We start from the raw sequence: 27,152 nt of genomic DNA, 5'->3' as shown, positions 1-27,152 counted from the left end.
ATAACCCTGACCTTGTTGAACAGGGACCGGAATCAAAACTGTTGAATCTAGCAGAGACGAAATCGCGATTTGCAAAACCGCCTTCTTGCCTTCTGACACAGGCAGTCCTGTCTTGAAAAACCGCACTGGTGGGAGACAGTCGAACTCTATTTTGTAACCTTTTAACACTAAATTGCGGATCCACCCATCTGTGGATGTCTGGAACCACGCCAATTGGAACGTCTGAAGGCGTGCCCCCACAACTGAAGATCCGAGATGGGCTGGGAGCCCGTCATGCCACTGGCTTGTCGGTGACCTTCACTTCCTGACGACGGGTGGTGGTTTGTTGAAAACCACGTCCTCTACCCCGTCTACCAGGTGTGGTTGTTCCTCTACCACGGCCTCGAAAGGACTGAGGTCAAAAGGATTTGAACGCTGGTCCAGAGTATTTCCGTCTAAGTAATGTTGGAGGCAATGGAAGGAAAACAGACCCCCCCCCCCCCCCCCGTGACCTTAGAAATCAATTTGTCCAATTCAGGACTAAACAACTTATTGCCAGCATAATGTAACGCTTCTATTCCTCTCTTGACCTCTGCCTCCGCCTGCCAAAAATGCAGCCAGAGTGCCCGTCGTGCCGTAACTAGTGACGCTGAAAGGCGAGAACTGACCTGACAGACGTCCGTAGAAGCTGTACATAGATAATCAGCAGCTTCACAGATTTGATCAGCGAGAAGGATAAGGTGGTCGTCTTGTAGGGCGGACTTGAGTCCTGTTATCCATACAATCAGCGCCTTAGTTACCCAAATTCCAACCAAACCAGGTCTAAGCAGCACCCCTGCTGCTGTATACATGGACTTTAGCATAGCTTCTAGTTTACGCTCTGAAGGGTCTTGAAGCGTAGTAGCAGTTGGTACTGGAATGGTTAATTTTTTTGAAAGTTCTGACACAGACGAATCCACCATTGGAGGATTCTCCCATGTAGATGTCACAGACACTGGAAACGGGTAACTAGACTTAAACCGGCGAGGTATAGAAAACCGTTTATCCGGATTCTTCCGTGCCTCTATTAACATCTTATTAAGAGACTCCGAAAAAGGAAAACACACTGGAGATCTGTCATTTAGTAAATACCACCTCATCATTTGTCAGAGGTTCTTCAGTCTCTGTAAACTGAGACTGACGCACCGCCCTGATGAGATTATCAATGCCTGGGCTGTCAATATCCTCACTATCTGACTGCTGGTCCAATTCGCCTTACTCATGCTCATCTTGCGCAGTGAGGTCTGGCATTGAGTCGTCAGAATGCAACATAGCAGAAACTGGTAAATTATAAGACAAATGAAAATTATCCCTTTTACCCGAACTAGACTTGGACCTTTGCAAAGGCTGAGAGCCTACTGGTATCTCTGGCGGTCTCACCCGAAACTCAGATCTTGCCGCCTCCAGCTCGTGGCGAGCGGCGGCCAATTCTGATTGCAACCACATCCGCTAATATTGCCCATTGAGGATCCGGGGATGAAATCGGTTTAGAAAGCGGAGTAGAAATCGTATTTGTAGCTGAATTTACAAAACATACTGTGCATGTGGTAGAACCATCCGGTAACACACTCTTACAGACATTGCAGTTAAACTGCTTTTTTACTTTTGCTGGTGCCTTACTCATTATGTACACAGACAACAGAAATATACAAATACAGACAGCTTGCATGACTCTGTAAACTGTTACTAAGGTGTGTGTATATATATATATATATATATATATATATATATATATATACACACATATACACACATATATGGCCAAAGTGCAGTGCACGTGGCAAGTACTATATGAAACCTGATCCAAAATTCCCACTAACACCCCTGCACCATCCGGTAGTGTTGTAGGACAGGAACGTTCTGGAATCATAAACAGGAAGAAACAGGAAGCATGGTTAAAATGGCCCCCGTGCCCTGCTTACAGTCATAATCACATTGCAGGGTATAAATACGTGCCTATACACATTTATAACCTGTGACTAACCCTGTTAATATAGGCTTAACAGCCTATGCAATATTTTATTGTAAACCTATGCAGCCTTGCTATATTGCTGCTATGGGCATTCACCCCCCCCCCCCTGCTGCTATGCTGCCAGTAAGGATAGGCTTCTCCCCCCCCTACTGCTCCCCCCCTGTAACTCCGACTATCCAGTGGACGGGAGCGGGTGCAGGGAGCCGGGGTGCGGAGGATGTATAGAGCCAGGGCGCGCCGGGGAGCGGCATCGTGAGCGGCCGTGAGTGCGGCTGGCGGCTTTGAGCGGCGGGTGGGGCTACTCTGGCAAGCGCTGTGAGCGCTAGTCTTCTGAACAGCGGCGGCGGCCGGCGCATCGTTCCCCACAGCGGGGCCGTAGCGTGAGCTGACCGCCCCGTCCCCCAGCATACCTGATCTCCTAATCTCCTGTAGTGAGGGCTATGACGGGGCTTCTTCTGTAAGCTCCGTCCAGCCTTTCCTGCAGGTCAGCCTGAGCTGCTGTTGGCTGTGAGGGTGCTCCGTTCGTGAGGACTGACACACCAGTAGCTGCTTCTTGCAGCGTGCACTATCCCGGACCCAAGTTTCTTGCTAAACTGGGAAGGGATGTGCTGAAGTATTAAAAAGAAAAAATAGTATAAAAATCGAAGTATGTGTGGAAGAATCCACTCGTGCTTGTCACTCCTGTGTGCACCGAAAAAACACTGAGGTATTCTGGGAGTATGGAGGGGAGGAGAGTTACTAAATTTAAATATTCAGTGCCTGTCCTGCTAAAGCCGTCCATATCCCAAGAGTACTCCAGTGACCCCTAGTGGATGAAAAAGAAATTACATTAAGTAGATCGCGTTTATATGTCATCCTTAAAGTCAGTTGTGTGGTGAGGGGCAAGATTTGCTTCTGTTTGGCCACATATTTTATGACTGGCAGCCACCAGCACTGGTTTTGCCTATTATATTTACCATGAATAATTTGAATTGGTCCTGGACCACCAACCCAGGGCACCCCTGCAAGTGTCAGGCACCCCAGGGAGCCACGGCACACAGTTTGGGAACCTCTGCATTATGGGGTATTGTGTGTAGAATTTTGAGGGAAAAAATTGAATTTATGCCATTATGGAATAAGGCTGTAACATAACAATGTGGAAAAAGAGAAGCGCTGTAAATACTTTCCGGATGCACTGTAAAACACGTTAAGCAAATTGTTCATTATGGATCTGTTTTTACTGGATCCAGCATGGTAGCTGTTATTTCCGGTTTGTGCTCCAAATACGTTCCAGCAGTCTGGCCGGATCCAACATGCTGGAACGCATTTGGAATTCAAACCGGAAGTAGCAGTGGCCATATTGGAGCTGGTAAAAATGGATCCATAAGAAACAATTTGCTTCAGGTGATTAATACAAAAATATCAATTGGGGGATGGCGCTTTTGGGAGTTGTGGGTATAAATAGAGTCTCTGGTGCTGCAGCCATATTCACTTTTATGAAAGGAACTGTATCCAAAATGCGTTAAGCGGTGTCTGTGATACTTGCACAACAGAACTGTGGCATTTACCATCTACTGATCCTCTGAGTAGGTAAGCAGAGTATCCAGGACACTGCTTTCCTTGGATGTTTTACCATCTCAGCAATTAGTGGGAGAGACTGTACCACAGAGATGAGATGCGGGTTTACTGCTATATATGCTTTTATATGGTTTTAACATTAAGTGCATTGTGTGAAATTAAATCGCCACCTTTTTTTAAAGGATCTCTACACTACTGGTCTGGTTTTTTTCTTCCTGTGATTTCCCTGCTCCCAGTCTGAATAAATGAGATGAGCAGTATGATACACTTTTAGGTACATCTAAAGGAAGAGGAAAAGTGTGAACTAATGTATCTTCTACCTGTTTAACACTGATTTAAAGTGTGGATATCTACTATACAGAAGAGGATTGTGAGTTGTGTGTAATCTGCAAGAGTGCCTGAGTGGGGACATAAACTAAATGCTCAAAAGGACTATTTTATGGAAGCAAGGTGAAACTTCCTTTATTGTTTCTGCTGGCGTCCTTTTTGGACTTATCGCGCACTGAATTATCAACCATTTTCATTTTATATTGCTATCAATTCTTTACCATTTATTTTGCAATATATATCTATCTATCAACTGAAGGTGGCACTCGGAGACTTTCACAATAATGGTGTTAACAACGCCAAGTGTGTTTATTGTGAGTCAACGTTACGGGGGACGACCCCCCCTTCCTCAGGACACAGCACACAAGTGCAAACAGAGTGAACACACACATTAAAATAACTTACCTCCCTTGTACCCGCCAACCCCTGCAGCGGCAACTGGCGTCCCGTTCCATAGAACCCGCACTTCCGGTCGCGGCATTCCTCCGGCCCCCGAAAGTGACGTCATCCCGCAGGCGGGCGTCACTGCGGATGTAAACACAGAGGTTGAGAAGGTTGCCATGGGAACCAAATCTAAACATATATACATAGACATATACAATCACAGTGTAAAAGAGCTTGTATCTAAATATATACATACAAGTGCAATAAAAACAGATAAACAATCGTGAATACCCATGGAAATTGAGACACACACAGGCGCCGCCGGTGTGTGATGTAAAGTGCTGAAACAATGTGAGCATCCACATATAGCAGCATTACTCAAAAGTGACCCATGGCTACATATATTAAATATATTAAAAAAACATATCAAATGGTGAGTGCTTTATAGTGTGAAGCATAAAAATGAGTGCAAACCCTAGACACGCCACGTTCATCAGTCAGCACAACATCTAGCGGGGATAGAACACAGACCATCCTACTCATATGATGGTATATAGCTAATGGACCTCATAAGAAACAGCTCAGACTTAAATTTTCATTTAGACCCCGTGGCTGAATGGTATCAAGTTTGTAAATCCACCGGGCTTCCAGCTGCATTCATTGCATATTTAAAGAAAGAATAGCCCAGCATAGATCGACCATCAGGGCTGCATTGGTGTCGGGTAGCAGCGAGCAACCAGTGGCCCATCACTTTGCTCGGATGCGCCATAGTCTGACGTCTCTACGTTATAAAATTGTGGACCATATATCGGCCACATTACATGGAGGTAATAGACCAAAAAAATGAATGCAGCTGGAAGCCCGGTGGATTTACAAACTTGATACCATTCAGCCACGAGCTCTAAATGAAAATTTAAGTCTGAGCTGTTTCTTATGAGGTCCATTAGCTATATACCATCATATGAGTAGGATGGTCTGTGTTATATCCCCGCTAGATGATGTGCTGACTGATGAACGTGGCGTGTCTAAGGTTTGCACTCATTTTTATGCTTCACACTATAAAGCATTCACCATTTGATATGTTTTTCAATACAGGTTGAGTATCCCTTATTCAAAATTCTTGGGACCAGAGGTATTTTGGATATGGGATTTTTCCGTATTTTGGAATAATTGCATACCATAATGAGATATCATGGTGATGGGACCCAAGTCTAAGCACATAATGTATTTATGTTTCATATACACCTTATACACACAGCCTGAAGGTCATTTTAGCCAATATTTTTTATAACTTTGTGCATCAAACAAAGTGTGTGTACATTCACACAATTCATTTATGTTTCTTATACACCTTATACACACAGCCTGAAGGTAATTTAATACAATATTTTTAATAACTTTGTGTATTAAACAAAGTTTGTGTACATTGAGACATCAAAAAACAAAAGTTTCACTATCCCACTCTCACTCAAAAAAGTCAGTATTTCGGAATATTCCGTATTTCGGATATTTGGATATGGGATACTCAACCTGTATACTTTTTTAATATATTTAATATAAGTAGTCACGGTTCACTTTTGAGTAATGCTGCAATATGTGGATGCTCACATTGTTTCAGCACTTTACATCATGCACCGGCGGCGCCTGTGTGTGTGTCTTAATATCCATAGGTATTCACGATTGTTTATCTGTTTTTATTGCACTTGTATGCATTTAATTAGATACAAGCTCTTTTACACTGTGATTGTATATGTCTATGTTTATATTTGGTTCCCATGGCAACTTTCTCAACCTTTGTGTCTACATCAGCAGTGGCAGACACGCCCGCCTGCAGGATGACGTCACTTCCAGGGGCTGGAGGAATGCCGCGACCGGAAGTGCGGGTTCCATGGAATGGGACGCCAGTTGCCGCTGCAGGGGTTGGCTGGTCCAAGGGAGGTAAGTTATTTCAATGTGTGTGTTCACTTTGTTTGCACTTGTGTGCTGTGTCCTGAGGAACGGGGGTCGTCCGTTGACTCACAAACACACTTGGCATTGTTTACACCACTATTGTGAAAGTCTCGAAGCGCCGCCTTCAGTTGATCTATATTTGGAGCTGCATACTCCCAATATCCCAGAGCAGATACCCTAGGTGGAGGAGGAGTGCAGGGCTGACAAGTGCATTTTATATATATATATATATATATATATATATATATATATATATATATATATATATACACACACACATATATATATATATATATACACACACACACATATATATATATATATATATAGCTATATACAGTATATATATATATATATATATATACACACACACACATACAAAAGATGATGTTGATATAGTTTAAACGGAGCACAGAAAAAAAAGCTGCACGGAGTGGCAGTGGTTGTATCCTAGCATAAAAATAAACCACAAGTTCCATACGTTAACTCTTTCTGTACAATGTACTCTCACCTGTGTCAAAACAAAAAATCTGCAATCAGTAGGCATATAGCAGGATTTTACTAACCAGAAGCTCATAAAAGGGATACTAGAAAGTATTTGAAATCAGTAAGGTCTATTATAAAGAGCAAGTTAAAATAGGATTTTAGTACCTACCGGTAAATCCTTTTCTCCTAGTCCGTAGAGGATTCTGGGGACTCCAAAAGGACCATGGGGTATAGACTGGATCCGCATGAGCTTGGGCACACTGAAAAGACTTTGACTGGCTCCTCCCTCTATGCCCCTCCTCCAGACTTCAGTTATAGGAAGTGCGCCCAGGAGAGACGGACATTTCGAGGAAAGAATTTTTGTTTAAACTAAGGGCGAGAAACATACCAGCCCACCCCACAAACATACCGTACAACCGGAGTAACAGAAACCAGATAACAGTATGAATTAACAGCAGCAACAAGCTGAAAACAACAAATACACAACCCGTGTGTAAACGAATTTAACCAGCAAGAATACACTGCAAGTAACAGTCCGCACTGGGATGGGCGCCCAGCATCCTCTACGGACTAGGAGAAAAGGATTTACCGGTAGGTACTAAAATTCTTTTTTCTCTTACGTCCTAGAGGATGCTGGGGACTCCAAAAGTACCATGGGGTCTATACCAAAGCTCCAGAACGGGCGGGAGAGTGCGGACGACTCTGCAGCACCGATTGAGCAAACATGAGGTCCTCTTCAGCCAGGGTATCAAACTTGTAAAACTTAGCAAAGGTGTTTGAACCCGACCACGTAGCTGCTCGGCAAAGCTGAAGTGCCGCGACCCCTCGGGCAGCCGCCCAAGATGAGCCCACTTTCCTGGTAGAATGGGCCTTTACTGACTTCGGCACCGGTAGCCCAGCCGAAGAATGAGCTTGCTGAATCGTACTACAAATCCAGCGTGCGATTGTCTGCTTAGAAGCAGGATGACCAATCTTGTTGGAAGCAAACAGGACAAACAGCGCCTCCGTTTTCCTGGCAACAGCCGTTCTGGTGACGTAAATTTTCAAAGCTCTCACAACATCAAGATACTTTGGAACTGCCACAGCATCCGTAGCCACAGGTACCCACAATAGGTTGGTTAATGTGAAACGAAGAAACCACCTTCGGCAGAAATTGTTGACGAGTTCTCAATTCTACTCTATACGAATGGAAGATGAAGTACAGGCTCTTATGAGATAAGGCCGCCAACTCGGACACTCGCCTGGCAGACGCCAGAGCCAACAGCATGACTACCTTCCAAGTGAGACACTTTAACTCAACCTTACGCAAAAGGTTCAAACCAGGAAGACATAAGAAACTGCAAAACATCAAGATCCCATGGCGCCACAGGGGGCACAAACGGAGGATGGATATGCATCACACCCTTCACAAAAGTCTGAACCTCTGGAAGGACGGCCAATTCCTTTTGAAAGAAAATAGATAAAGCCGAAATCTGCACTTTGATGGAACCCAATTTCAGGCCTGCATCGACGCCTGCCTGCAAAAAATGGAGAAACCGACCCAAGTGAAATTCCTCCACAGGAGCAGTTTTGGTCTCACACCACAAAACAAACTTTCTCCAAATACGGTGATAATGTTTCGCCGTAACCTCCTTCCTAGCATTAAGGAGAGTGGGGATGACCTCCCCGGGAATACCTTTTCGAGCTAAGATTTGGCGCTCAACTTCCATGCCGTCAAACGCAGCCGCGGTAAGTCCGGAAACACGCATGGTCCCTGCAATACCAGGTCCTCTCTTAGAGGAAGCGGACAAGGATCTTCCACAAGTAATTCCTGAAGATCCGGATACCAGGCCCTTCTTGGCCAATCTGGAACGACGAGAATAGCCTGAACCCTTGCTCGTCAAATGATTCCCAGCACCTTTGGAATGAGAGGAAGCGGAGGGAAAACATACACCGACTGAAACACCCACGGAGTCACCAGGGCGTCCACTGCACTGGCTTGGGGTTCCCTTGACCTGGAACAATACCGCGGAAGCTTCTTGTTGAAGCGAGACGCCATCATATCGGACAGCGGAATTCCCCAACGCTTCGTCACTTCTGCAAATACCTCTTGGTGAAGAGCCCACTCTCCCGGATGGAGATCGTGTCTGCTGAGGAAGTCTGCTTACCAGTTGTCCACTCCCGGAAGGAAGACTGCTGACAGAGCGATCACGTGTTGTTCCGCCCAGCGAAGGATTCTTGTGGCCTCCGCCATAGCCGCTCTGCTCCTTTTCCGCCTTGACGGTTGACATGCGCCACCGCTGTTATGTTGTCCGACTGGATCGGGACAGGTCGACCCTGTAGAAGGCTTTATGCTTGTAGCAGGCCGTTGTAAATGGCTCTCAACTCGAGAACATTTATGTGGAGACAAGATTCCTGGAGCGACCATTTCCCCTGGAAATTTCTTCCTTGGGTGACTGCGCCCAGCCTCGGAGACTTGCATCTGTAGTCAGTAGGACCCAGTCTTGGATTCCGAACCGGCGCCCTCGTAGGAGGTGAGAACTTTGTAGCCACCACAGGAGATCAATCCTGGCCCTGGAAGATAGACTTATCTCCGATGCATGTGCAGGTGAGACCCGGACCATTTGCTCAGCAGATCCCACTGAAACACCAGGGCATGAAACCTGCCAAACGGAATGACCTCGTACGCCGCAACCATTTTCCCCAGAACCCGAGTACATTGATGAATCGACACACCTGTCGGCCTCAGAAGCTCCCTGACCATTGTCTGTAGTTCCAGAGCTTTGTCTTCCGGAAGAAACACCCTCCGCAACTCTGTGGCTAGAATCATGCCCAGAAAGGGCAGGTGAGTGGTCGGAATCAACTGAGACTTTGGCAAATTCAGCACCCAACCGTGTTGTCGCAGAACCGACAGAGACAAATCCACATTTCTCAACAATCGTTCCTTGGACCTCGCCTTTATCAGGAGATCGTCCAAGTACGGGATAATTGTAACCCCTTGCTTGCGAAGGAGAACCATCATTTCTGCCATGACTTTGGTGAAAATCCTCGGGTCAGTGAAAAGCCCAAACGGCAACGTCTGAAATTGGTAATGAGAATCCTGTACCGCAAACCTGAGGAAAGCTTGATGCGGAGGATATATCGGGACGTGTAAGTAGGCATCCTTTATGTCGACTGACGCCATAAAATCCCCCCTTCTAGGCTGGAAATCACAGCTTGAAGAGATTCCATCTTGAACTTGAAAACTTTCAAGTATGGATTGAGGGATTTTAGGTTCAGAATCGGTCTGACCGAACCGTCCGGTTTCGGTACCACAAAGAGGCTCGAGTAGAACCCCTCCCCCCGTTGGGACGGGGGAATGGGAACAATGACCCTCTGCTGACACAACTTTTGTATTGCTGCCTTCACCACCTCCCTGTCTGGAAGAGACACTGGTAAGGCCGAAATGAAAAACCGGTGAAGGGGCATCTCCTGAAACTCCAGCCTGTAACCCTGAGATACTATCTCTAGGACCCAAGGATCTAGGCCTGATTGAACCCAGACCTGACTGAAGCTCCGCAGATGGCCCCCCACCGGTCCGGACTCCCCCAGGGAAGCCCCAGCGTCATGCGGTGGACTTGGTAGAGGCGGGGGAGGACTTTTGGTCCTGGGCGCCTGATACTGCAGGCGACTTTCTTCCCCTTCCTCTACCCTTTGAAGCGAGGAAAGACAAACCTTTACCCCGCTTGTATTTATTTGGACGAAAGGACTGCATCTGCTGATGGGGTGCCTTTTTCTGCTGTGTGGGAACATAAGGAAGAAAAAATGACTTACCCGCAGTAGCGGTAGACACCAGGTCAGCCAAGCCGTCCCCAAACAAGACACTACCTTTGAAGGGTAGAGCATCCATAGCTTTCTTGGAGTCGGCATCAGCATTCCATTGATGAATCCACAGCGCCCTCCTGGCCGAGATTGCCATGGCATTGGATCTTGATCCCAAGAGACCAACATCCCTCGCCGCATCCTTCAGGTAATCTGCAGTGTCCTTGATATAACCAAGAGTCAAAAGAACATTATCTTTATCAAGGGTATCCATATCAGCAGTTAAATTTTCAGCCCATTTAGCAAAAGCACTACTCACCCACACCGACGCCACTGCAGGTCTGAGCAATGCACCCGTATTAGCGAAAAATGGACTTCAGAGACGTCTCCAGCCTGCGATCCGCCGGATCCTTGAGAGCTGCCGTCCCAGGGAACGGAAGTGCCACCTTCTTAGACAAACGGGATAGAGCCTTGTCGACATTCGGAGACGACTCCCATTTTTCCCTGTCATCAGAGGGGAGAGGATACGCCATGAAAATTCTCTTAGGAATCTGCCACCTCTTGTCCGGCGACTCCCAAGCCTTTTCACAAAGAGTATTCATTTCATGAGAGGGGGGAAACTTCACCTCAGAAATTTTTCCTTCTAAACAAACAAATCCTTATTTCCTGCACCGCAGGTTCGTCAGAGATATGTAAAACATCTTTAATAGACTTCCGGTTCCGGCGCCCAAGTGAGGAGAAGCTGATCGCTGCAGCTCTCCTGCACCCTCGGCAACCGGAGCACACAGCGCCTCCCGTCCGCGGCTTTTCTCCGCGCCTGCTGCACACTACCAGTGGGAAGGTGTAGAGAGCTGGATGGAAAGATTTCTGTCCTCCCCTATGCCCCCTAAAGTCCAGAGATCGAGGTCTGAAAAACGGCCGGGAGAATCCAAGATGGCCGCCGCACCTAACTCACAAACGAGTCTGCAGGCTGCTGGCAGCATCAAACAGGCTTCTGCAAAACACACTTCTCCCTCAGGTGAGCCTGACTGTACCCCTGCCTCTCCAGTGACTTATGCTGATGTAGTAAGAGCTGTTAGGGATGCCATGGAGCCTATTATGGATGCACATGCTGCTAAAATGCAGCAAGCAGTAAAAGATCTAAAATCCCAAATCAAGCAGCTATCTAAGACTGTACTTACAAACGAACAAAGGCTGGGGGAGACTTTTCAGGATGTTGGGGATCTTAAGCACAGATATGATGAGCTCCAGAAATCTCACTTTCAACTGCTGAACAAGGTTGACGATCTTGAAAATAGATCGAGGAGATCGAATATTCGGGTGCTGGGGCTCCCTGAATCATTGAAAGGTCCTGATTTGACTCTGTTTTTGCAAACGTCCCTCCTTGATTTACTGCATATCCAGGATGAATGCACTGGCTTAGTTATTGAGAGAGCCCACAGACTGGGTCTCCCACGTTCTGCACCTAATAGCAGACCACGTGTGGTCATATTTAAATGACTGAACTTTCTCCATAAGGAGGCAATATGGTCGGCATCCAGGAAGCATAGGAATTTACAATGGGAGGGAGCTCGTTTGGCCATTTTCCAGGACTACTCCGCGGAGGTTTCCCGGGCACGTCGAGAATTTACCCCCCTTTGCTCCCGTTTGGTAAAGGCGAATAAAAAATTCGCTCTGCTCTTCCCTGCAAGACTTCGTCTGTTTGATGGAAATTCTTTTCGAGACTTTACAAATCTTGCAGATGCAGAAGCTTATGTTTCCGAGGCCTCCCAGGCAGATGACGACTCCTCTCAGGTGGACGACACCCTGGAGCGAGATGGCTGAGTATTGCTCCTGGACTTCTCTGTTTCCGTCTATGTCCGCCAATCTAATTTAAATTAATTATGGCTGTAGAAGCTGCTGCGGGTGTTTTTTCTCCCCCAAAAGAGTTTTTGGTCCTATACAACGGGCCGAACCATTTTGCTATGTTTTATGTTCTAGATTTTTCTTATACATCTGTTGTTTTTTTTCCTGAATGTGCAATCTTTCTAGAATGCTTATATATGCTTAGCGGAGATATTTCCCCCTTCTACTTATGTGACAGGCTGCACTTTTCTTTCTTTGTCTGTAACAAGCTCTGTGTGCTCTGATATTTTCTGGTTATTTTTCTTATGTATATTTTCATATATTATGTTGCCGAGGGTGGGTAAGGGCGCCCCTCCCCTCACTTTTTCCTCAGGTTATCAAATTCTGGCTGGCTCAGTGGCGGTCTATGACGGCCTCTGTGCTTGCTCGAACCGGTTGTTCTCGCTTTCTGAAGTTATGATTGTCCTTAGCAGGACTTTCTTTCACAATGTTAATGTTATATTTTATGTGTTTTCTATGTTTTTGTCCTTCTTTTCTTCTCCCCCTCCCCTTCTTCTCCTCATGTGTCCACCCCGGTATGTTTGGTATTCGTTTCTCGGCGACTGTAGATATTATGGTAACTGTGTAGGTTTTCAGGTTCTCTCAGTTCATTTGATGCATGGCTAGTCTGAGGGTCGGCACGTTGAATGTGGGAGGGATCAACTCCCCAGCTAAACGCAGGAAGATTTTACTCTATCTTCGGAAGGCGGGGATGGATGTTGTTTTCATTCAGGAATCTCACCTTATGCCAAATGAGGTGGTAAAACTGAACACTATGGGTTGGTCTGTGGTAGCCTCTTCCTCATTCTCTTCTAAGGCTAGGGGAGTGATTATATTAGCACGACACATGGTCCCTATCTCTGTCCAAGCGATTTTAGATGACACTCAGGGTCGGTATGTACTGGCAGAGGTCACATTGTATTCATCCAGGTTCCTACTCTGTAATATCTATGCTCCCAATCAATACTCTAAGCAATTTTACACGAACATGGTCACTAAGCTACTAAATTACTCTGAAATCCCCATAATCCTGGGCGGAGATTTTAATTTATATTCTTCTCCAACCATGGATAAATCCCCTCCCCCTCGCGTTCCCCCCCTCGTTACCACGTATTGGTATCCCCTATATCTGCTCGCAGTTGTCCTTAGTAGATGTGTGGCGCGCATGCTACCCGTTAGAAAGGGAATTTACATGTCTCTCAGCTGCGCACCACACGTTCTCGAGGATTGATTATCTGCTGCTATCTGACTCCCTTTTCTCAAAAGTGGCTGACTCTAAAATCGAGGATATCTGTATTTCAGACCATGCTTTATGCTGGATGAAATTGATGCTCCTCTCAGAAAAATCCCCTTTTCGCTCCTGGCACTTCCCCTCTCATTTAAGTGGCTCTCTGAAATTCCGCTCCTCATTAGATGCAGCGTGGTTGGATTATTATACGCACAATGGAGAAACTCTGAGCGATGATCCTGCTCTTTTCTGGCAGGCGTCAAAATCAGTTATACGGGGACACATTTCCTATAGTAATAAAAGGGATTTAGATTTAAATTCACAATACTTGGAAACCCAGGCGGCCCTTACTCACTCTTTCCAGGAATTTAAATCCTCCCCCTCCCCTTCTACTAGAGAACGGTACCTTACACAAAAAACACTGTTTGATACCCTCCTTTCTCAAATGGAAGCGAAATATTCATTTTCAAGGGACTGTAGCATTTACAGATATGGCAACAAGTCTGGCAAACTGTTATCACGTTTGTTAAAAGGCAGACACCCTAAAGTGGTCATTCACTCTCTGCTCACCCAAGGTGGGGACAGAGTACGGACCTCGGCCGAGATTGCTGAGGTGCTACAGTCTTTTTATACCACTCTGTATTCACGTCCTCTTATTAACCAGACACACAAGTCTAGCTTTTGGTCTTCTACTGATCTGCCTCAAATGTCAGAGTCGCATTGTACCTCTCTTCTTGCACCTATCACCACTGAAGAAGTTTCTCTAGCAATAGCTGGGCTGAAGACTGGGAAGACTCCGGGCCCTGACGGTTTCGCCAATGACTACTATAAAATTCTATCTACTAGACTGAGCGAACCTCTCTCTGTCTAATTTAGTTCTTTTATGCATGGTGCTTCCTTGCCCCAATATTTTAATTCAGCCGTCATAAAGGTTATACTGAAGCCTGGCCGGGATCCTGAGTCTCCCAGTTCTTATCGTCCGATCTCCCTTTTAAACACTGATTATAAATTATTCACTAAAATCCTCTCTAATAGACTCAAATTCATAGTCCCTGATATAGTGCATACTGACCAGACTGGATTTATCTGGGGTCGGCAATCAGTGAGCAATATCCGAAAGGTCTTGACTGTTATGCAGGCCTTCCAGCTCTCCAAGCCCACTGACACTAATGTTTTATTATCCATTGATGCCGAAAAGGCGTTCGACCTGGTCACCTGGGACCATCTGTATGAAACGCTCCATCGCTTTGGTGCACCTGAAGACTTTGTCTCTCTTATTTCCCGGATATATGAATCTCCCTCCACTCAAGTTTTGGGGAATAATATTCTCTCTTCCCCTTTCCTTATCCAGAGTGGCACACGACAGGGCTGCCCCTTGTCACCTTTACTATTTGCCTTAGCTTTAGAACCCTTAGCTGTCTCCCTGAGAAATTCTCCCGACTTTACAGGCATAAAAATCATGGACACCACGGTAAAATTATCACTGTATGCCGACGACATGCTTCTATTTATTTCTCATCCGGATACGTCCATCCCTGCGATTGTCTCCCTGATTGAACAATTTGGTTCCTTTGCGGGATACAAGATTAATATATCTAAATCCGAGCTTCTCCTCCTTTCAGGGGACTCTTCCCTCTTTCCATTACACCCGGTCCTGTCCCGATTTCCTGTGACCCGAGATAGTCTTAAATATTTAGGAGTTCAGATCCCTACTTCCCTCCCGGATCTATATGCGATTAATTTTGGTCCTATTTTGTCCAAAGTGTCTAAAATACTTACTGACTGGGTGTCTCTGCCCCTATCTCTTATGGGTCGCGCAGAAGTTATTAAATCTGTGATCTTTCCCAAGATCGCTTATTTTCTGCTTATGCTCCCTATTGCCCTCGTTGAGAAAGATGTCCTTTTCCTTAAACAATGTTTCACTAGATTTCTATGGGCCGGAAAACGACCAAGGGTCCCCTACGCTAGATTACAGCTATTACGTGAAGAGGGAGGTATGGGAATCCCGGATCCTGTCCTATTTAGTAGAGCAGCAATGTACAGGTATATCACAGACTGGCTTTGGGGCAGATCAGTATTTACGAACCTGACACTTGAACTGGCCGTATTCCATCCTTTCTCCCCTGCTGCACTCTTACACACCCCAAACTCCCGTCTCCCATCTGGGATAAAACATAATATTTTATTTTGGTATACATATCAAGCATGGCAGGCCACACACACTAAAGCACAGAGAAAACCTGACACCTCTCTTCACACTACGTTTTGGGGCAACCCATGTTTCCTTCCTGGCCTTGATAACACACATTTTTTGAGCTGGAGAGAAAAGGGGATCGCAGCTATTAGAGACATATACGACCCAGGAGGCAACGTAGTGCTTTCTTTCTCTGATATCCAGACAAAATTTGGTATTTCCCACCGGGAATTTTTTATGTACCTGCAGGCTAGACATTTTGCTCAATCCCAGTCTCATCCTATGATTTCTGAGGCTACCACAGACCCGCTGCGTACCTTAATGGTGCTCACTAAAGATTGTCCTTACCATCTCAGTTACTTCAGAAACACCTTTAGGGTCTCATATAGAGACCGGCTCTGGGACCCCACGTTGTCCTCATGGTCCAGAGATATCCCCAATATGGGATCGAGCGCTGAATTGCTAGATAACATTTTACCCACTTTTAGGTTCTTACACTCTGCCTCTTTGCAAGAGGTACACTTGAAAACGCTCCAAAGGGCATATATAGCACCTAATCAGAGGGCACACATGGTCCCAGACGACACTGGCTGTTGCATCAAATGTACTGCGCAGAGTGCCACCTTGTACCACAATATGTGGTCTTGCCGAAAAATATCTAAGTTTTGGTACAAGGTGGTCGCTTATCTCAACACAGTATTTAACTTACGGTTAATAAAACGCCCGAAGGCTTGTTTGTTACTTGATTTTAGGGAGTGGTCTATTGGGCCTGAAGATAGGGACATTGTTCCGGTACTCTCTGTTATCCTGACAATTGCCAAGAAACAAATTCTTAATAATTGGATCAAACCGTCTGCCCCTTCTTTGATGGCTGTGAAACACATGACCCTCCGGATTATTTATTTTGAGAGGCGTGCTACTCTTCCTGATATTGAATTAGGGGTCAGGCGGTTTGCCAGGAAGTGGGAAAGGTATATTGATACTCTAGACCCGGATATTCAAACGTTCATCTACAAACTTTTTGAGACCACAACGTGGTACCTATATAGACAAATCGATAGAGCCTCTTGACAACTTAGGCCCATGTACTGTTCCTTTGAGATCTCCTGTCCTTTTCCTAGGAAATGTAAATATATTAATTTTAATACCCCACGCTGTATGTTCAGTCTGATGCCATATAGGTACTGAACCTTCTCTTTGGTTAGAGTCGCTAAACATGCCTGAAATGCCTTTCTACTATTCTTACTTAAGATGTCTTTGGCCGCTACTCATTCATGATCTGATTATACTTGTATTGTTTTCCCCATTTGTCCCCCCCCCCCCCCCCCTCCTCCTGTCTGTCTTCTTTACTGACCTCTCGGGTATATTGAAGTTCTGTAAATCCTCAGGTAGAACTTGGTGCTTGGCCTTAGGTATTTGATGATTTCTTATGTCGAGACGCACACCGGTACTGTCTTCATCATTTCCTAGACCTCATGTAGGTTAAGATTGTCCATCCTTTGCCTCTTACCCAAGTTTACAGCTACCGACTATGTATGTACTTGATGATTTCACTGTTGGGACTTCAAAGTACTTTATGTTGAAACACTAACTATACCGGTTTTTCTCCGGTTTTTGGTTTGTCTGTATCAGGAAGGTCTTCCCTATTCTTGTATTCCTATAAAAAATCTAATAAAAATTGTTGAATTAAAAAAAAAAAAAAAACATCTTTAATAGCCACAATCATGTACTAAATACTCTTAACTAGCCTTGGGTGTAGAGTAGCCTCAGTGAAGTCGACATCGGAATCAGAATCCGTGTCGGTATCCGTATCTACCAACTTGGTAAACGACCGCTTTTGTGACCCTGACGGGGCCTGCACCTGAGACAAAGCATCCTCCATGGATTTCCTCCACACCTGTGTCTGAGACTCCGATTTATCTAATCTTTTAGACAATGAGGCCACATTTGAATTAAGTGCACTTAACATTGTAAGCAAATCAGGTGTCGGCTGTGCCGACAGAGCCATCTCCAGACCCGCATCTGTGCCCCCAGCAACCTCCCCCGGGGAGTAACACTCAGCTTCAGACATGCCGACACGTAGTACCGACACACACACACTGCCTCAGCCAGGGGACAGACCCACAAGGAAACCCGGATAGAGAAAACACAGAGGGAGTATGCCAGCTCACACCCCAGCGCCCATATATCCCACCAAAAGATATATATGTAAAGCGCTGCTGTTAAATCCAATAAATATGCACCAAATATCTGTGTTGTCCCTCCCCCCCCCTCCCCCCCAATTTGCTCCCTGTTACTTGAAGTGGAGCTTGGAGGTCCCGGGCCAGCGTCTCATGTAGCGGCTGTGGATGAGAGAAAATGGCGCTGGTGAGCTGTGCGGCTAAGCCCCGCCCCTTCCCGGCGCGCTTCAGCCCGCTAAAATTCAAATATGAAATGCTGGCGGGGGTACTGAAAAACGGTGCCCGGGCACCGAAATGCCTTCTGCCAGCCCTGCAAGACCCAGTAACATGCTGCCCAGGGCGCTCCCCCCCCCAGCGCCCTGCACCCACAAGTGCCGTTGGTGAAGTGTGTGGGAGCATGGAGCGCAGCGCTACCGCTGCGCTGTACCTAGTTACTGAAGACTTCTGCCGTCACTGAAGTCTTCGGATCTTCACATACTCACCCGGCTTCTTTCTTCTGGCTTCTGTGAGGGGGGTGACGGCGCGGCTCCGGGAACAAGCAGCTAAGCGAACCAAGTGATCGAACCCTCTGGAGCTAATGGTGTCCAGTAGCCTAAGAAGCAGAGCCCTTAACTAAGCAGAAGTAGGTCTGACTTCTCTCCCCTCAGTCCCTCGATGCATGGAGCCTGTAGCCAGCAGGTCTCCCTGAAAATAAAAAACCTAACAAAAGTCTTTTCTAGAGAAACTCAGGAGAGCTCCCCTAGTGTGTGTCCAGTCAGTCCTGGGAACAAAGTCTAACTGAGGTCTGGAGGAGGGGCAGAGAGGGAGGAGCCAGTTCACACCCAGTCAAAGTCTTTTCAGTGTGCCCAAACTCCTGCGGATCCCATCTATACCCCATGGTCCTTTTGGAGTCCCCAGCATCATCTCGGACGTAAGAGAAATTTAGATGGTAAATCGTTACCTAGACTGTATTAAAAGACCACTTATTTCGTCTCAAACAAATGAAAGCATAAAGCGTCATATGTGTAACCACACACTACTAGGCTCTGAAAGACTATCAATTCCTTCTCTTGTTACACATAATTAAAGCTATCACCACAGAGAGCAAGTACCAGTATACAGGAATGGCTGGGAAGGAACACAACTGTTTTTAAAATAAATTTGGGGAGAGGGGTACACACACACACAAAAAAAAACTAAATGTACAAATAAGTGGCCCTTCCATGATCCAAACTCAAGATGACTTTGTTGACATCAGCCCCACCATGACACTTACCCTGACCCTGACAATGTTATCATGCTGGGCCTTTAATATAGTGTTGATCTCGCGGAGGGAGGTTATTGGGAACCCTTCCTTCTCTTTTTCCATTTTTAGCCTCTTCAGGGCTACAATTTCATCTGAAAAGCAACAACAGTGATGAATTTATTAACACGAGTGGAAATTGCCATACTTCCCTGATGTAATATGAATAACTAATATAAAACTCTGTCTAGCACATTCCATTGTAATGGGAACACAAGTGCAGAGTGCTTGTGATTAGTTTCCTATTAAGAGCTTTATAAAACAGTGGGACACCTAGTAATATTAGTGCAGGAGTAGCTGTAACACACAGACAGTAGTAAGATTCAGTAATTTTTCTAATGCAATCAAAAAAGAGCGAAAATCTGATTGGCTGGTTTTGTTTACAGCAGATTTGAGAAAATGGAGGGAAATACAAAAAAGTAGGCAGACAGATACATACACACGGACACTGACAGTACTTGCTAGGTAACCAAGACCCCATCAAAGACTGGGAGCACCAGGGAGTGGTGTCCCTTGTCCCCTATGGAATCAGAAAAAAGGGTTCAACCAGTAAATACAAAATCCTGTTTTCTCACTTATCCATTGGGTACACTGGAGACAATGAGTACGCCCCAGAGCTGCTCCTAAGGGAGCAGGCACTCCTGTGCAGAAGACATTACCGTAAGTCCAAAACTAATATCACCAGATGCAAAGGTGTCAAAGCGATAGAACTTAATGAAAGTGTGTGCTGAGGACCAAGCCGCCCAAACCGATTGGAATGAGCTTTCACAGAATTAGGAAAAAGCTGTCTAGCTGAAGTAGAAGCAAGGCGAAGAACAGACGTGATGCAACGGGCAATGGACTGCTTGGACGCATACAGAGCGCAAAGAGAGCACTGGTGCGACGCAGAGCCTTTGTCCTGGAGACATAGATCTAGAGTTCACAAACAACGTCCAAGGAACGCAAAGACATTCCAGAACCACATGACCCATCAGGAATAATGGGGACCATTACTTCTTGGTTAGTATGGTAACTGGAGACCACTTTGAGTTGAAAACCCATATTAATGCAGAGACTCACCCAGTCCTGGAAGAAAAAAAGAGGATTTTGGTACTTACCGATAAATCCATTTCTCTGAATCCTCTAGGGGACACTGGAGCGTTCCTTAGACATTAGGGGTGTGAAGCTTGCAACCGGAGGTGTGGCACAATCTAAAATTAGCATTATGTGCACAGCCGGTTCCTCCGCCTTCACATCCCTCGTCCCTCAGTTTAGAAAATTTGACTGAGAGAATAGGACATAATACTTGAGCACATGGCGAGGAACCGAACCGTACAACCTATCAAACAGCACCCAAGAACTCTTAACTGAAAAACTAACGCTGTTTGTACAAACTTTGTAAAATCCACATTAGGCACAGAGCCGCAATGTGATTTGATCCTATGACCTTGTTCGTCAAAGTCCAGGGATTACCTATGTGAGCCACAAGAGTCCTTTGAATAGGAAACGTGAACCCAGCAGGCCGACAGCACCGAGGCGGGCGTCCAGTGTCCCCTAGAGTATTCAGAGAAATGGATTTATCGGTAAGTACCAAAATCCTCTTTTCTCTTTCATCCACTAGGGGACACTGGAGCGTTCCTTAGACATTAGGGGACGCCTTAAAGTTTTCTCCCAGGGTCGGAGTGCTGTCGGTTGCCTGCAAAATTAAACGTCCGAACTTAACGAGTCCCCGGACGCAAAAGTATCAACCTGTAAAATCCTGCAAACCTGTGGGCTGAGGACCACAATGCCGCCCTGCAAAGTTAAGTAGTGAAAACCCCTCTGGCCGCCGCCCAGGAGTCGCCCACTGGTCAGGTGGTATGAGCACCCAACTGAAACGGAACCTGTTTGCCACAGGAAATGTGAGTTTGCCGACCGGCAAGTCTAGACCAAGACTGCTCAGATGCTGGCCAACACTTCTGAGGCTCATCACAAGAAACCAAGAAATGGTCCGACTTACTGAAGGACGATGTAACTTGTAGGCAAACCCGGTAAACTCGGACACAGCCCAGGACACGCCTCTATCTGCGAGACCCGGAAAATATTCTACAATTTGTTAGGATACTCGAAACCCCGAGACAACCATAGGAAGGAAAGCTGCTTTTGTACCGAGATCTGTCCTAAAAGCTCCCAACCCAGAAAAACCGCCTGGCCGGAGCCAAGGCCAACGTTAACGTGACCGTCCAAGATAGATATTTCAGGTCTGTTTAAACACCAAATTTAAGTGTCAAGACGCAGAAGGAGGACGAAGAAGGGGGTTGGATCCCCCGAACCCTTGTAAAAAGGCTTGAACTTCTGGCAAGGATGTTAACCGCTGTCGAAATAGGATGGATGGAACCGAAACTTGACCGTTCAGAGAACCCAGCCTCAGTCCCACTTCCTGACCTGCCGAAAGGAAAAGTAGAAGTCCGGAGAAGTGGAAGTTCGCCGAAGTCCACCCACCTCATGACACCAACCCTAGTACCTCTACTAAGGCTTGTAGTAGTGTATGTCTGTGACCGGTCTCCTATCGGCAATCATCGTAAGAATAGTCGATCCTGGTATCCCTCTGTTTCATAGGATCCGGGTTTCAATAACCGCGCCGTTAAAAGCAGCTCGTTTCTGGATGTTGTAACGGTCCCTAAGATAGCAGGGCCCCTATCTGAGATAACCTTTAAGGACCTTCCGTTATTAACCCACGCAGCGGGCCAATCTGGTGCGATTAGAATCACAGACACTCGCTCTCTTTTCAACCCTTTTCAGAACCCTGAGAATGAGTTGAAAAGGTGGAAAAATGTAAACCCTCCTGTAACACCAAGAAAGTGTTAATGTGTCCACTCCTTCAGCTGTTGGACCCTTTGTCCCGGATACATGCTTTGTGGCTTCCTTTAACGCCATTCTGTTCCTTTTTCCTCCTCGACGGTTTACGTATGCCGTCGTCCTGACGGTGTTCGACCGCATCCTTATGTGTTGACCCATGACCTGGCCCTTTGGCCAAGAAAGAGGTATTCTCCAGGAGCATCCAACTGCTCCGAAACTAATGCTATTGTAAGACGGCGCCCCAACCTTTGAGGCTGGCGTCTGCTGGCAGGAACCACCAATCCCAAATGTCGAATCTCTAGCCTGTTGCGAGATTCCTGTGCAATGACAAATAAAGTAAGGCAATGCATAAGCGTGGTGGACGTCGGAGTCTTCTACTTAGAAGCTAGTGTGACCTTGCTCCCTGAGCAATGAGGTTCATCTGTAATGGACGGGAATGAAGCCTGCCACCAACTTCCCGAAAAATTTCACACAGAGGTGTAGAAAATCGTCCCAGACCTCAGTATCTGAGCCACTAATCTCTGTAGGTCCTGGACCGTTTTCTTTGGTAGGAATCCTCTCAGAAGTACCCTGTCCAAGAGGAGACCGAGGAGTTGAATCCGTTAAGTTGGCCAGAGGTTGGATCTCTGGAAATTCACAATCTCCCCATGTTGACCGAGGATGGATGGGATGTCTGAACATCCCTGATCAACTGGATTCGATAGGATGCATTGATTAGCATGTCGTCTAGATAAGGACCAATCGTGACTTCAACAGTCCCGAGTCTGTCACCATGAATGCCATGATCTTCTGTCAACAGTCTTGGGGTCAGTGACAGACTGAACGGCAAGACCCTGAATTGGTAGCGATCCCTCAGCAGTGCAAACCTTAATTAAGCCTGGTGAGGGGCCCAGATTGGGATATGCAGATCTGTATGTTCTAAACTTGCAATGATCGACTGGATTGATTCCAGCTTGAATTTGTAGACACTTAGAAACCGGTTTAAAACTTTTAAATTGAGTATCGGCCGGACTGTGTCTGACTTGGCATTGACAAAAGGAGTGGAGTAGAGAGCCCTTCCTCACTGAGAGGCGGCAACCGGGAGAATGACCTCTGAACGTAGCAATTTTTCCATTGCCGGCAGTAGTTCTTGTACTTTCTGAGGGCACCGAGGCAACTTCAGACTTTCGCCCACCAAGGGGAATCCCAGGTGAGCCGTGAGACCGTCCGGTCATGTTTTGTCAGCAGATTCATCCCGCTTTCTGGCTGCCTGTGAGCGGCCTCTACCTCTGCCCCCACGTACGTGTGTATCAAAAACTTTTCCTTGGGCTCGCAAGGACTGAGCTCTAAAAGAATTAGCCGCTGGTCTCGAATAACCTCTCCTAACCTGTGTAATGGTTCTTATATAAGGAGTAAGCAGACAAGTGGACGCCGTAGCTTGCGAAATCCACTTGTCCAACACTGGATCGAAAACCATCTCATCCTCAAAGGGGGGTATTCTACCTCACCTTGGTGTGAATATCCCTAGAGGCTTGACACAAGTGTGAAGCTGAATCTTGAATGTGTTACGCCAGTTGTGTAACTTCTTCCAAGCCATTTTCCCTCTAAATAGCCTGTACTATGCGTCCAGACCATGCTCCCATGGCCTTGTTAACTCACGCGCAGACGACCGTAGGTCTCTGATGCCACAAAAATTGACGCTAAAGCTGCGTCAACCTCTTAAGGTCGTTATATGAGGTAACGGTAAGATTTTCTTTTTCGACAACCTTCCTAGGAAAACACCCACAAGCGGTGGAAACTCCCACTTATCCATTATACTCTTAAGAAGGGGATAAGTTACTGGAAACCCTTTTTGGAAATTGAAAACGTTAGTCAGGTTGGTTCCAAAACCGTCTCCATTTGAGACTGGAGGGGTTTAAGAATTGGAAAATGCTGCTGAACGCGCTTTTGAATCTACGGGCTCCTTTACTTATTGTACTTTAAAGTCTAGGATCACAGATTGTTGTGATTGCCGTGTCCTCTTTTGGAAATTCGGCATCTAGGTTAGATTCAATCAACTCACCCAGTATATCAATGAGAAGACCCGCTTCCTTCTTGTTTCCGGTACGAGAAGAAGAGGCCCTTTTAACCGCCTTGCACATTGTTACCGCTTGTGCGAGAGGCATTTATTTTTTTATTTTATTTTTTATTTTATTTTTTTTAAACCTGATGAGCAAGTCATGCATCGTCTTTGAGAATCCCGCAGCACTGATTGTTGCGTGTGGAATTCCGGTCTCCCATCGGTGATTCAATCTGCAAGGAGATCCTTGTTCTAGCCGGAGCCCTGCTCCCGGGTGGAGCGTCCCTGTCATAGCAGGAATCGCACACCCCAGGACTGTGTGCTTTTGTTGATACCTTACGTACAAACATAACAGGCCTCTGTCCCGTTGTAAGTCTTTGCATGAAACCTGTCATGGAAAACCCCCTACCAGGATATCTCGTGGCACTTTCACCCTTTAACTAGGAAGAGAAAGGCTATGAGAGATGACGGAAGCAAAGTTATCGGATCCGGCTGGAATTACTGTTCCCTTCTTATATAGAAACTAGAACAGGACAAAAATATATTTATATAAATAAAAAATAAAGAGAAACACCAGCCGACCTGCAACCTCCACACCTCAAACCGTAACTCAGCTCCGCTGGTAGAGTTTGTATCCGCTTGCTTCCTTGTATTTTCGTTAGGATCTTTATAATAGAAGTCCGTTGAAAATATCAATAGTATGGTAAAATTATATGTTGTGGAATACCGTAGTAGATGACGGGAACAGTGGTATACTGGATTTATCTGGCCGGATTCTGAGAAAAAATAAATAAAAATTAATTACACTAAACAGCCTCGTTGCAACCCTCGCATACTAAAACTGTGATTCAGTCCTGAGGTCGGGGTTGATATCTAGACGTTCCCTATAATTTCCCAGGATCTTTGTATTAGAAGTCCCTTGAAAATAATAAAGCATAAAGATGCTTTATTTAAACCATGTGAAACAAATCCTTTGCAGCAGAGACCTAAAATAAAAACTACCAGCAGAGGGAGCAATTACTACATCTTTCCTATGTCTAACCTAGGTATAAAAACCCCTCCCTCTGTCCTTTCACTGGCTGAAGGAAACAATGTCACTATTGGGGGCTGTCCTTTTGCTGAAAAGGAACTTTGCGCCTTTACTGTATGTAAAAATGGCCGCCACTAAAAAATTTTATGCACTTCATTAAAAACCCCATCATAGATTTCCAATAGCCGCCGCTCACCCTGCTATAGCTCCTTCAAGAGCATTGGCCCTGTACTGTGCCCCCGTCTCCCCTCAGCCCTCCGCTGTATGTGCAGCAGACGGGAAGAGCGGGCGTGCCTCAATGAGGCTGTAGTGCCGGGCAGGCGCGCTTCAGCGGCTGTCGGGACCATCCGAGCGGGCGGCAAGACTGCGCCCCTGTGTATGTTTTAGCAAGGCGGGGGGAAGTGCCGAGCGGGCAGCTGCGTGTCAGCGGGCGGGCTGCGGCTGAGAGATACGAGATACAGCCCGCAGTCTCCCCTCGACCTTCAGCTGCCGGCGGATGTAACATGTGAGCGCTCTGTATGACAGCGCTGTAATCTGAAGCTCCCTCAGCTATCTCCCCTTCAGTGCTGGGGCGGGAGGGGAATGCCTCTGATGTTTGACATAAATTAACTATCATAGGGGAGCGAGCGGGGGATGCTGCACCTGATACATCTGACTAAGGGCTCTGAAATACAACCAGTACTCACTGTGCTCCGGATTTTTGTTTCAGTAAGAGAGAAGCAGATCCCTTTATTGGGATCTTAGTCTCCTTTCAGCAATGCCTGCACCTTCCTTTTGTTAGGAAGGATTGTGCTATGTCCACTTAGGTTCTACCTGCTCCCTCCTTTGCTAGGTGGGATTGGGCTCTTCTTAAAGATTAGTTTCTTAAAACCTGCACCCTCCCTTTAGTTAGGAGGGATTGGGCCAGTCATAAATGACTAAAAAAATAAAAAAATAAATAAAGAAAGAAAACTTCAAGTAGCAGGAGCTCCCTGTGCTTGTACCTCCTAGGCACAATTTTCTAAACTGAGGGACGAGGGATGTGAAGGGGGTGGAACCGGCTGAGCACATGCTGCTAATTTTAGATTGTGCCACACCTCCGGTTGCAAGCTTCACACCCCTTATGTCTAAGGAACGCTCCAGGGTCCCCTAGTGGATGAAAGAGAAATAGGATTTTAATACCTACCGGTAAATCCTTTTCTCTTAGTCCGTAGAGGATGCTGGGGTCACCATAGAACCATGGGGTACAGACGGGATCCGCAGGAGAAATGGGCACTTTAAGACTTTGAAAGGGTGTGAACTGGCTCCTCCCTCTATGCCCCTCCTCCAGACTCCAGTTATAGGAATTGTGCCCAGGGAGACGGACATTTCGAGGAAAGGATTTAGGGGTCTATTCATGAAGCAGTGAAAAGTGTGGAGAATTAAGCCTGTGGAGAAGTTGCCCATGGCAACCAATCAGCTGATCCGTACAATTGTATAGTATGCAAATTATAAATGTTACTTCAATGATGATTGGTTGCCATGGGCAACTTCTCCACTGGCTCACTTCTGCACACTTTTCACTGCTTTATGAATAGACCACTTATTGTTAAACTAAGGTGAGATTCATACCAGCTCACACCTCAAGCATGCCGCACAACGTGGCATTCAACAGAACACAAGCCAACGGTATGAACAATTGCAGCAACATGCTGACAATAAACGTAACACAATATGTGTGTAACCACAACTAATAACTGCAGATACAGTACGCACTGGGACGGGCGCCCAGCATCCTCTACGGACTAAGAGAAAAGGATTTACCGGTAGGTATTAAAATCCTATTTTCTCATACGTCCTAGAGGATGCTGGGGTCACCATAGAACCATGGGGTTATACCAAAGCTCTAGAACAGGCGGGAGAGTGCGGATGACTCTGCAGCACAGATTGACCGAACTTAAGGTCTTCATCGGCCAAGGTGTCAAACTCGTAGAACTTTGCAAATGTGTTTGACCCCAACCAAGTAGCTGCTCGGCAAAGTTGCAATGCCGAGACCCCCCGGGCAGC

The 27,152-nt window shown here is 46.2% G+C and overlaps 1 protein-coding gene across 9 annotated transcripts in view; it reads right to left on the bottom strand.

Moving 5' to 3' along the window:
* Positions 1-27,152, bottom strand: part of LOC134966331 (cyclin-dependent kinase 11B) — a 251,164-nt gene that overhangs the window by 42,698 nt on the left and 181,314 nt on the right. For all 9 annotated transcript variants that reach the window (XM_063942996.1, XM_063942994.1, XM_063942992.1 and 6 more), the window contains one exon: positions 19,216-19,337. In XM_063942996.1, the coding sequence (XP_063799066.1) occupies positions 19,216-19,337 (122 nt within the window). The remainder of the gene's footprint in view (positions 1-19,215; positions 19,338-27,152) is intronic.

Source organism: Pseudophryne corroboree, chromosome 10, assembly GCF_028390025.1.
Source record: "Pseudophryne corroboree isolate aPseCor3 chromosome 10, aPseCor3.hap2, whole genome shotgun sequence".
Taxonomy (NCBI): domain Eukaryota; kingdom Metazoa; phylum Chordata; class Amphibia; order Anura; family Myobatrachidae; genus Pseudophryne; species Pseudophryne corroboree.
Note: the sequence above shows the minus strand (reverse complement) of the source record. Positions and strands in the feature narration are given on the sequence as shown.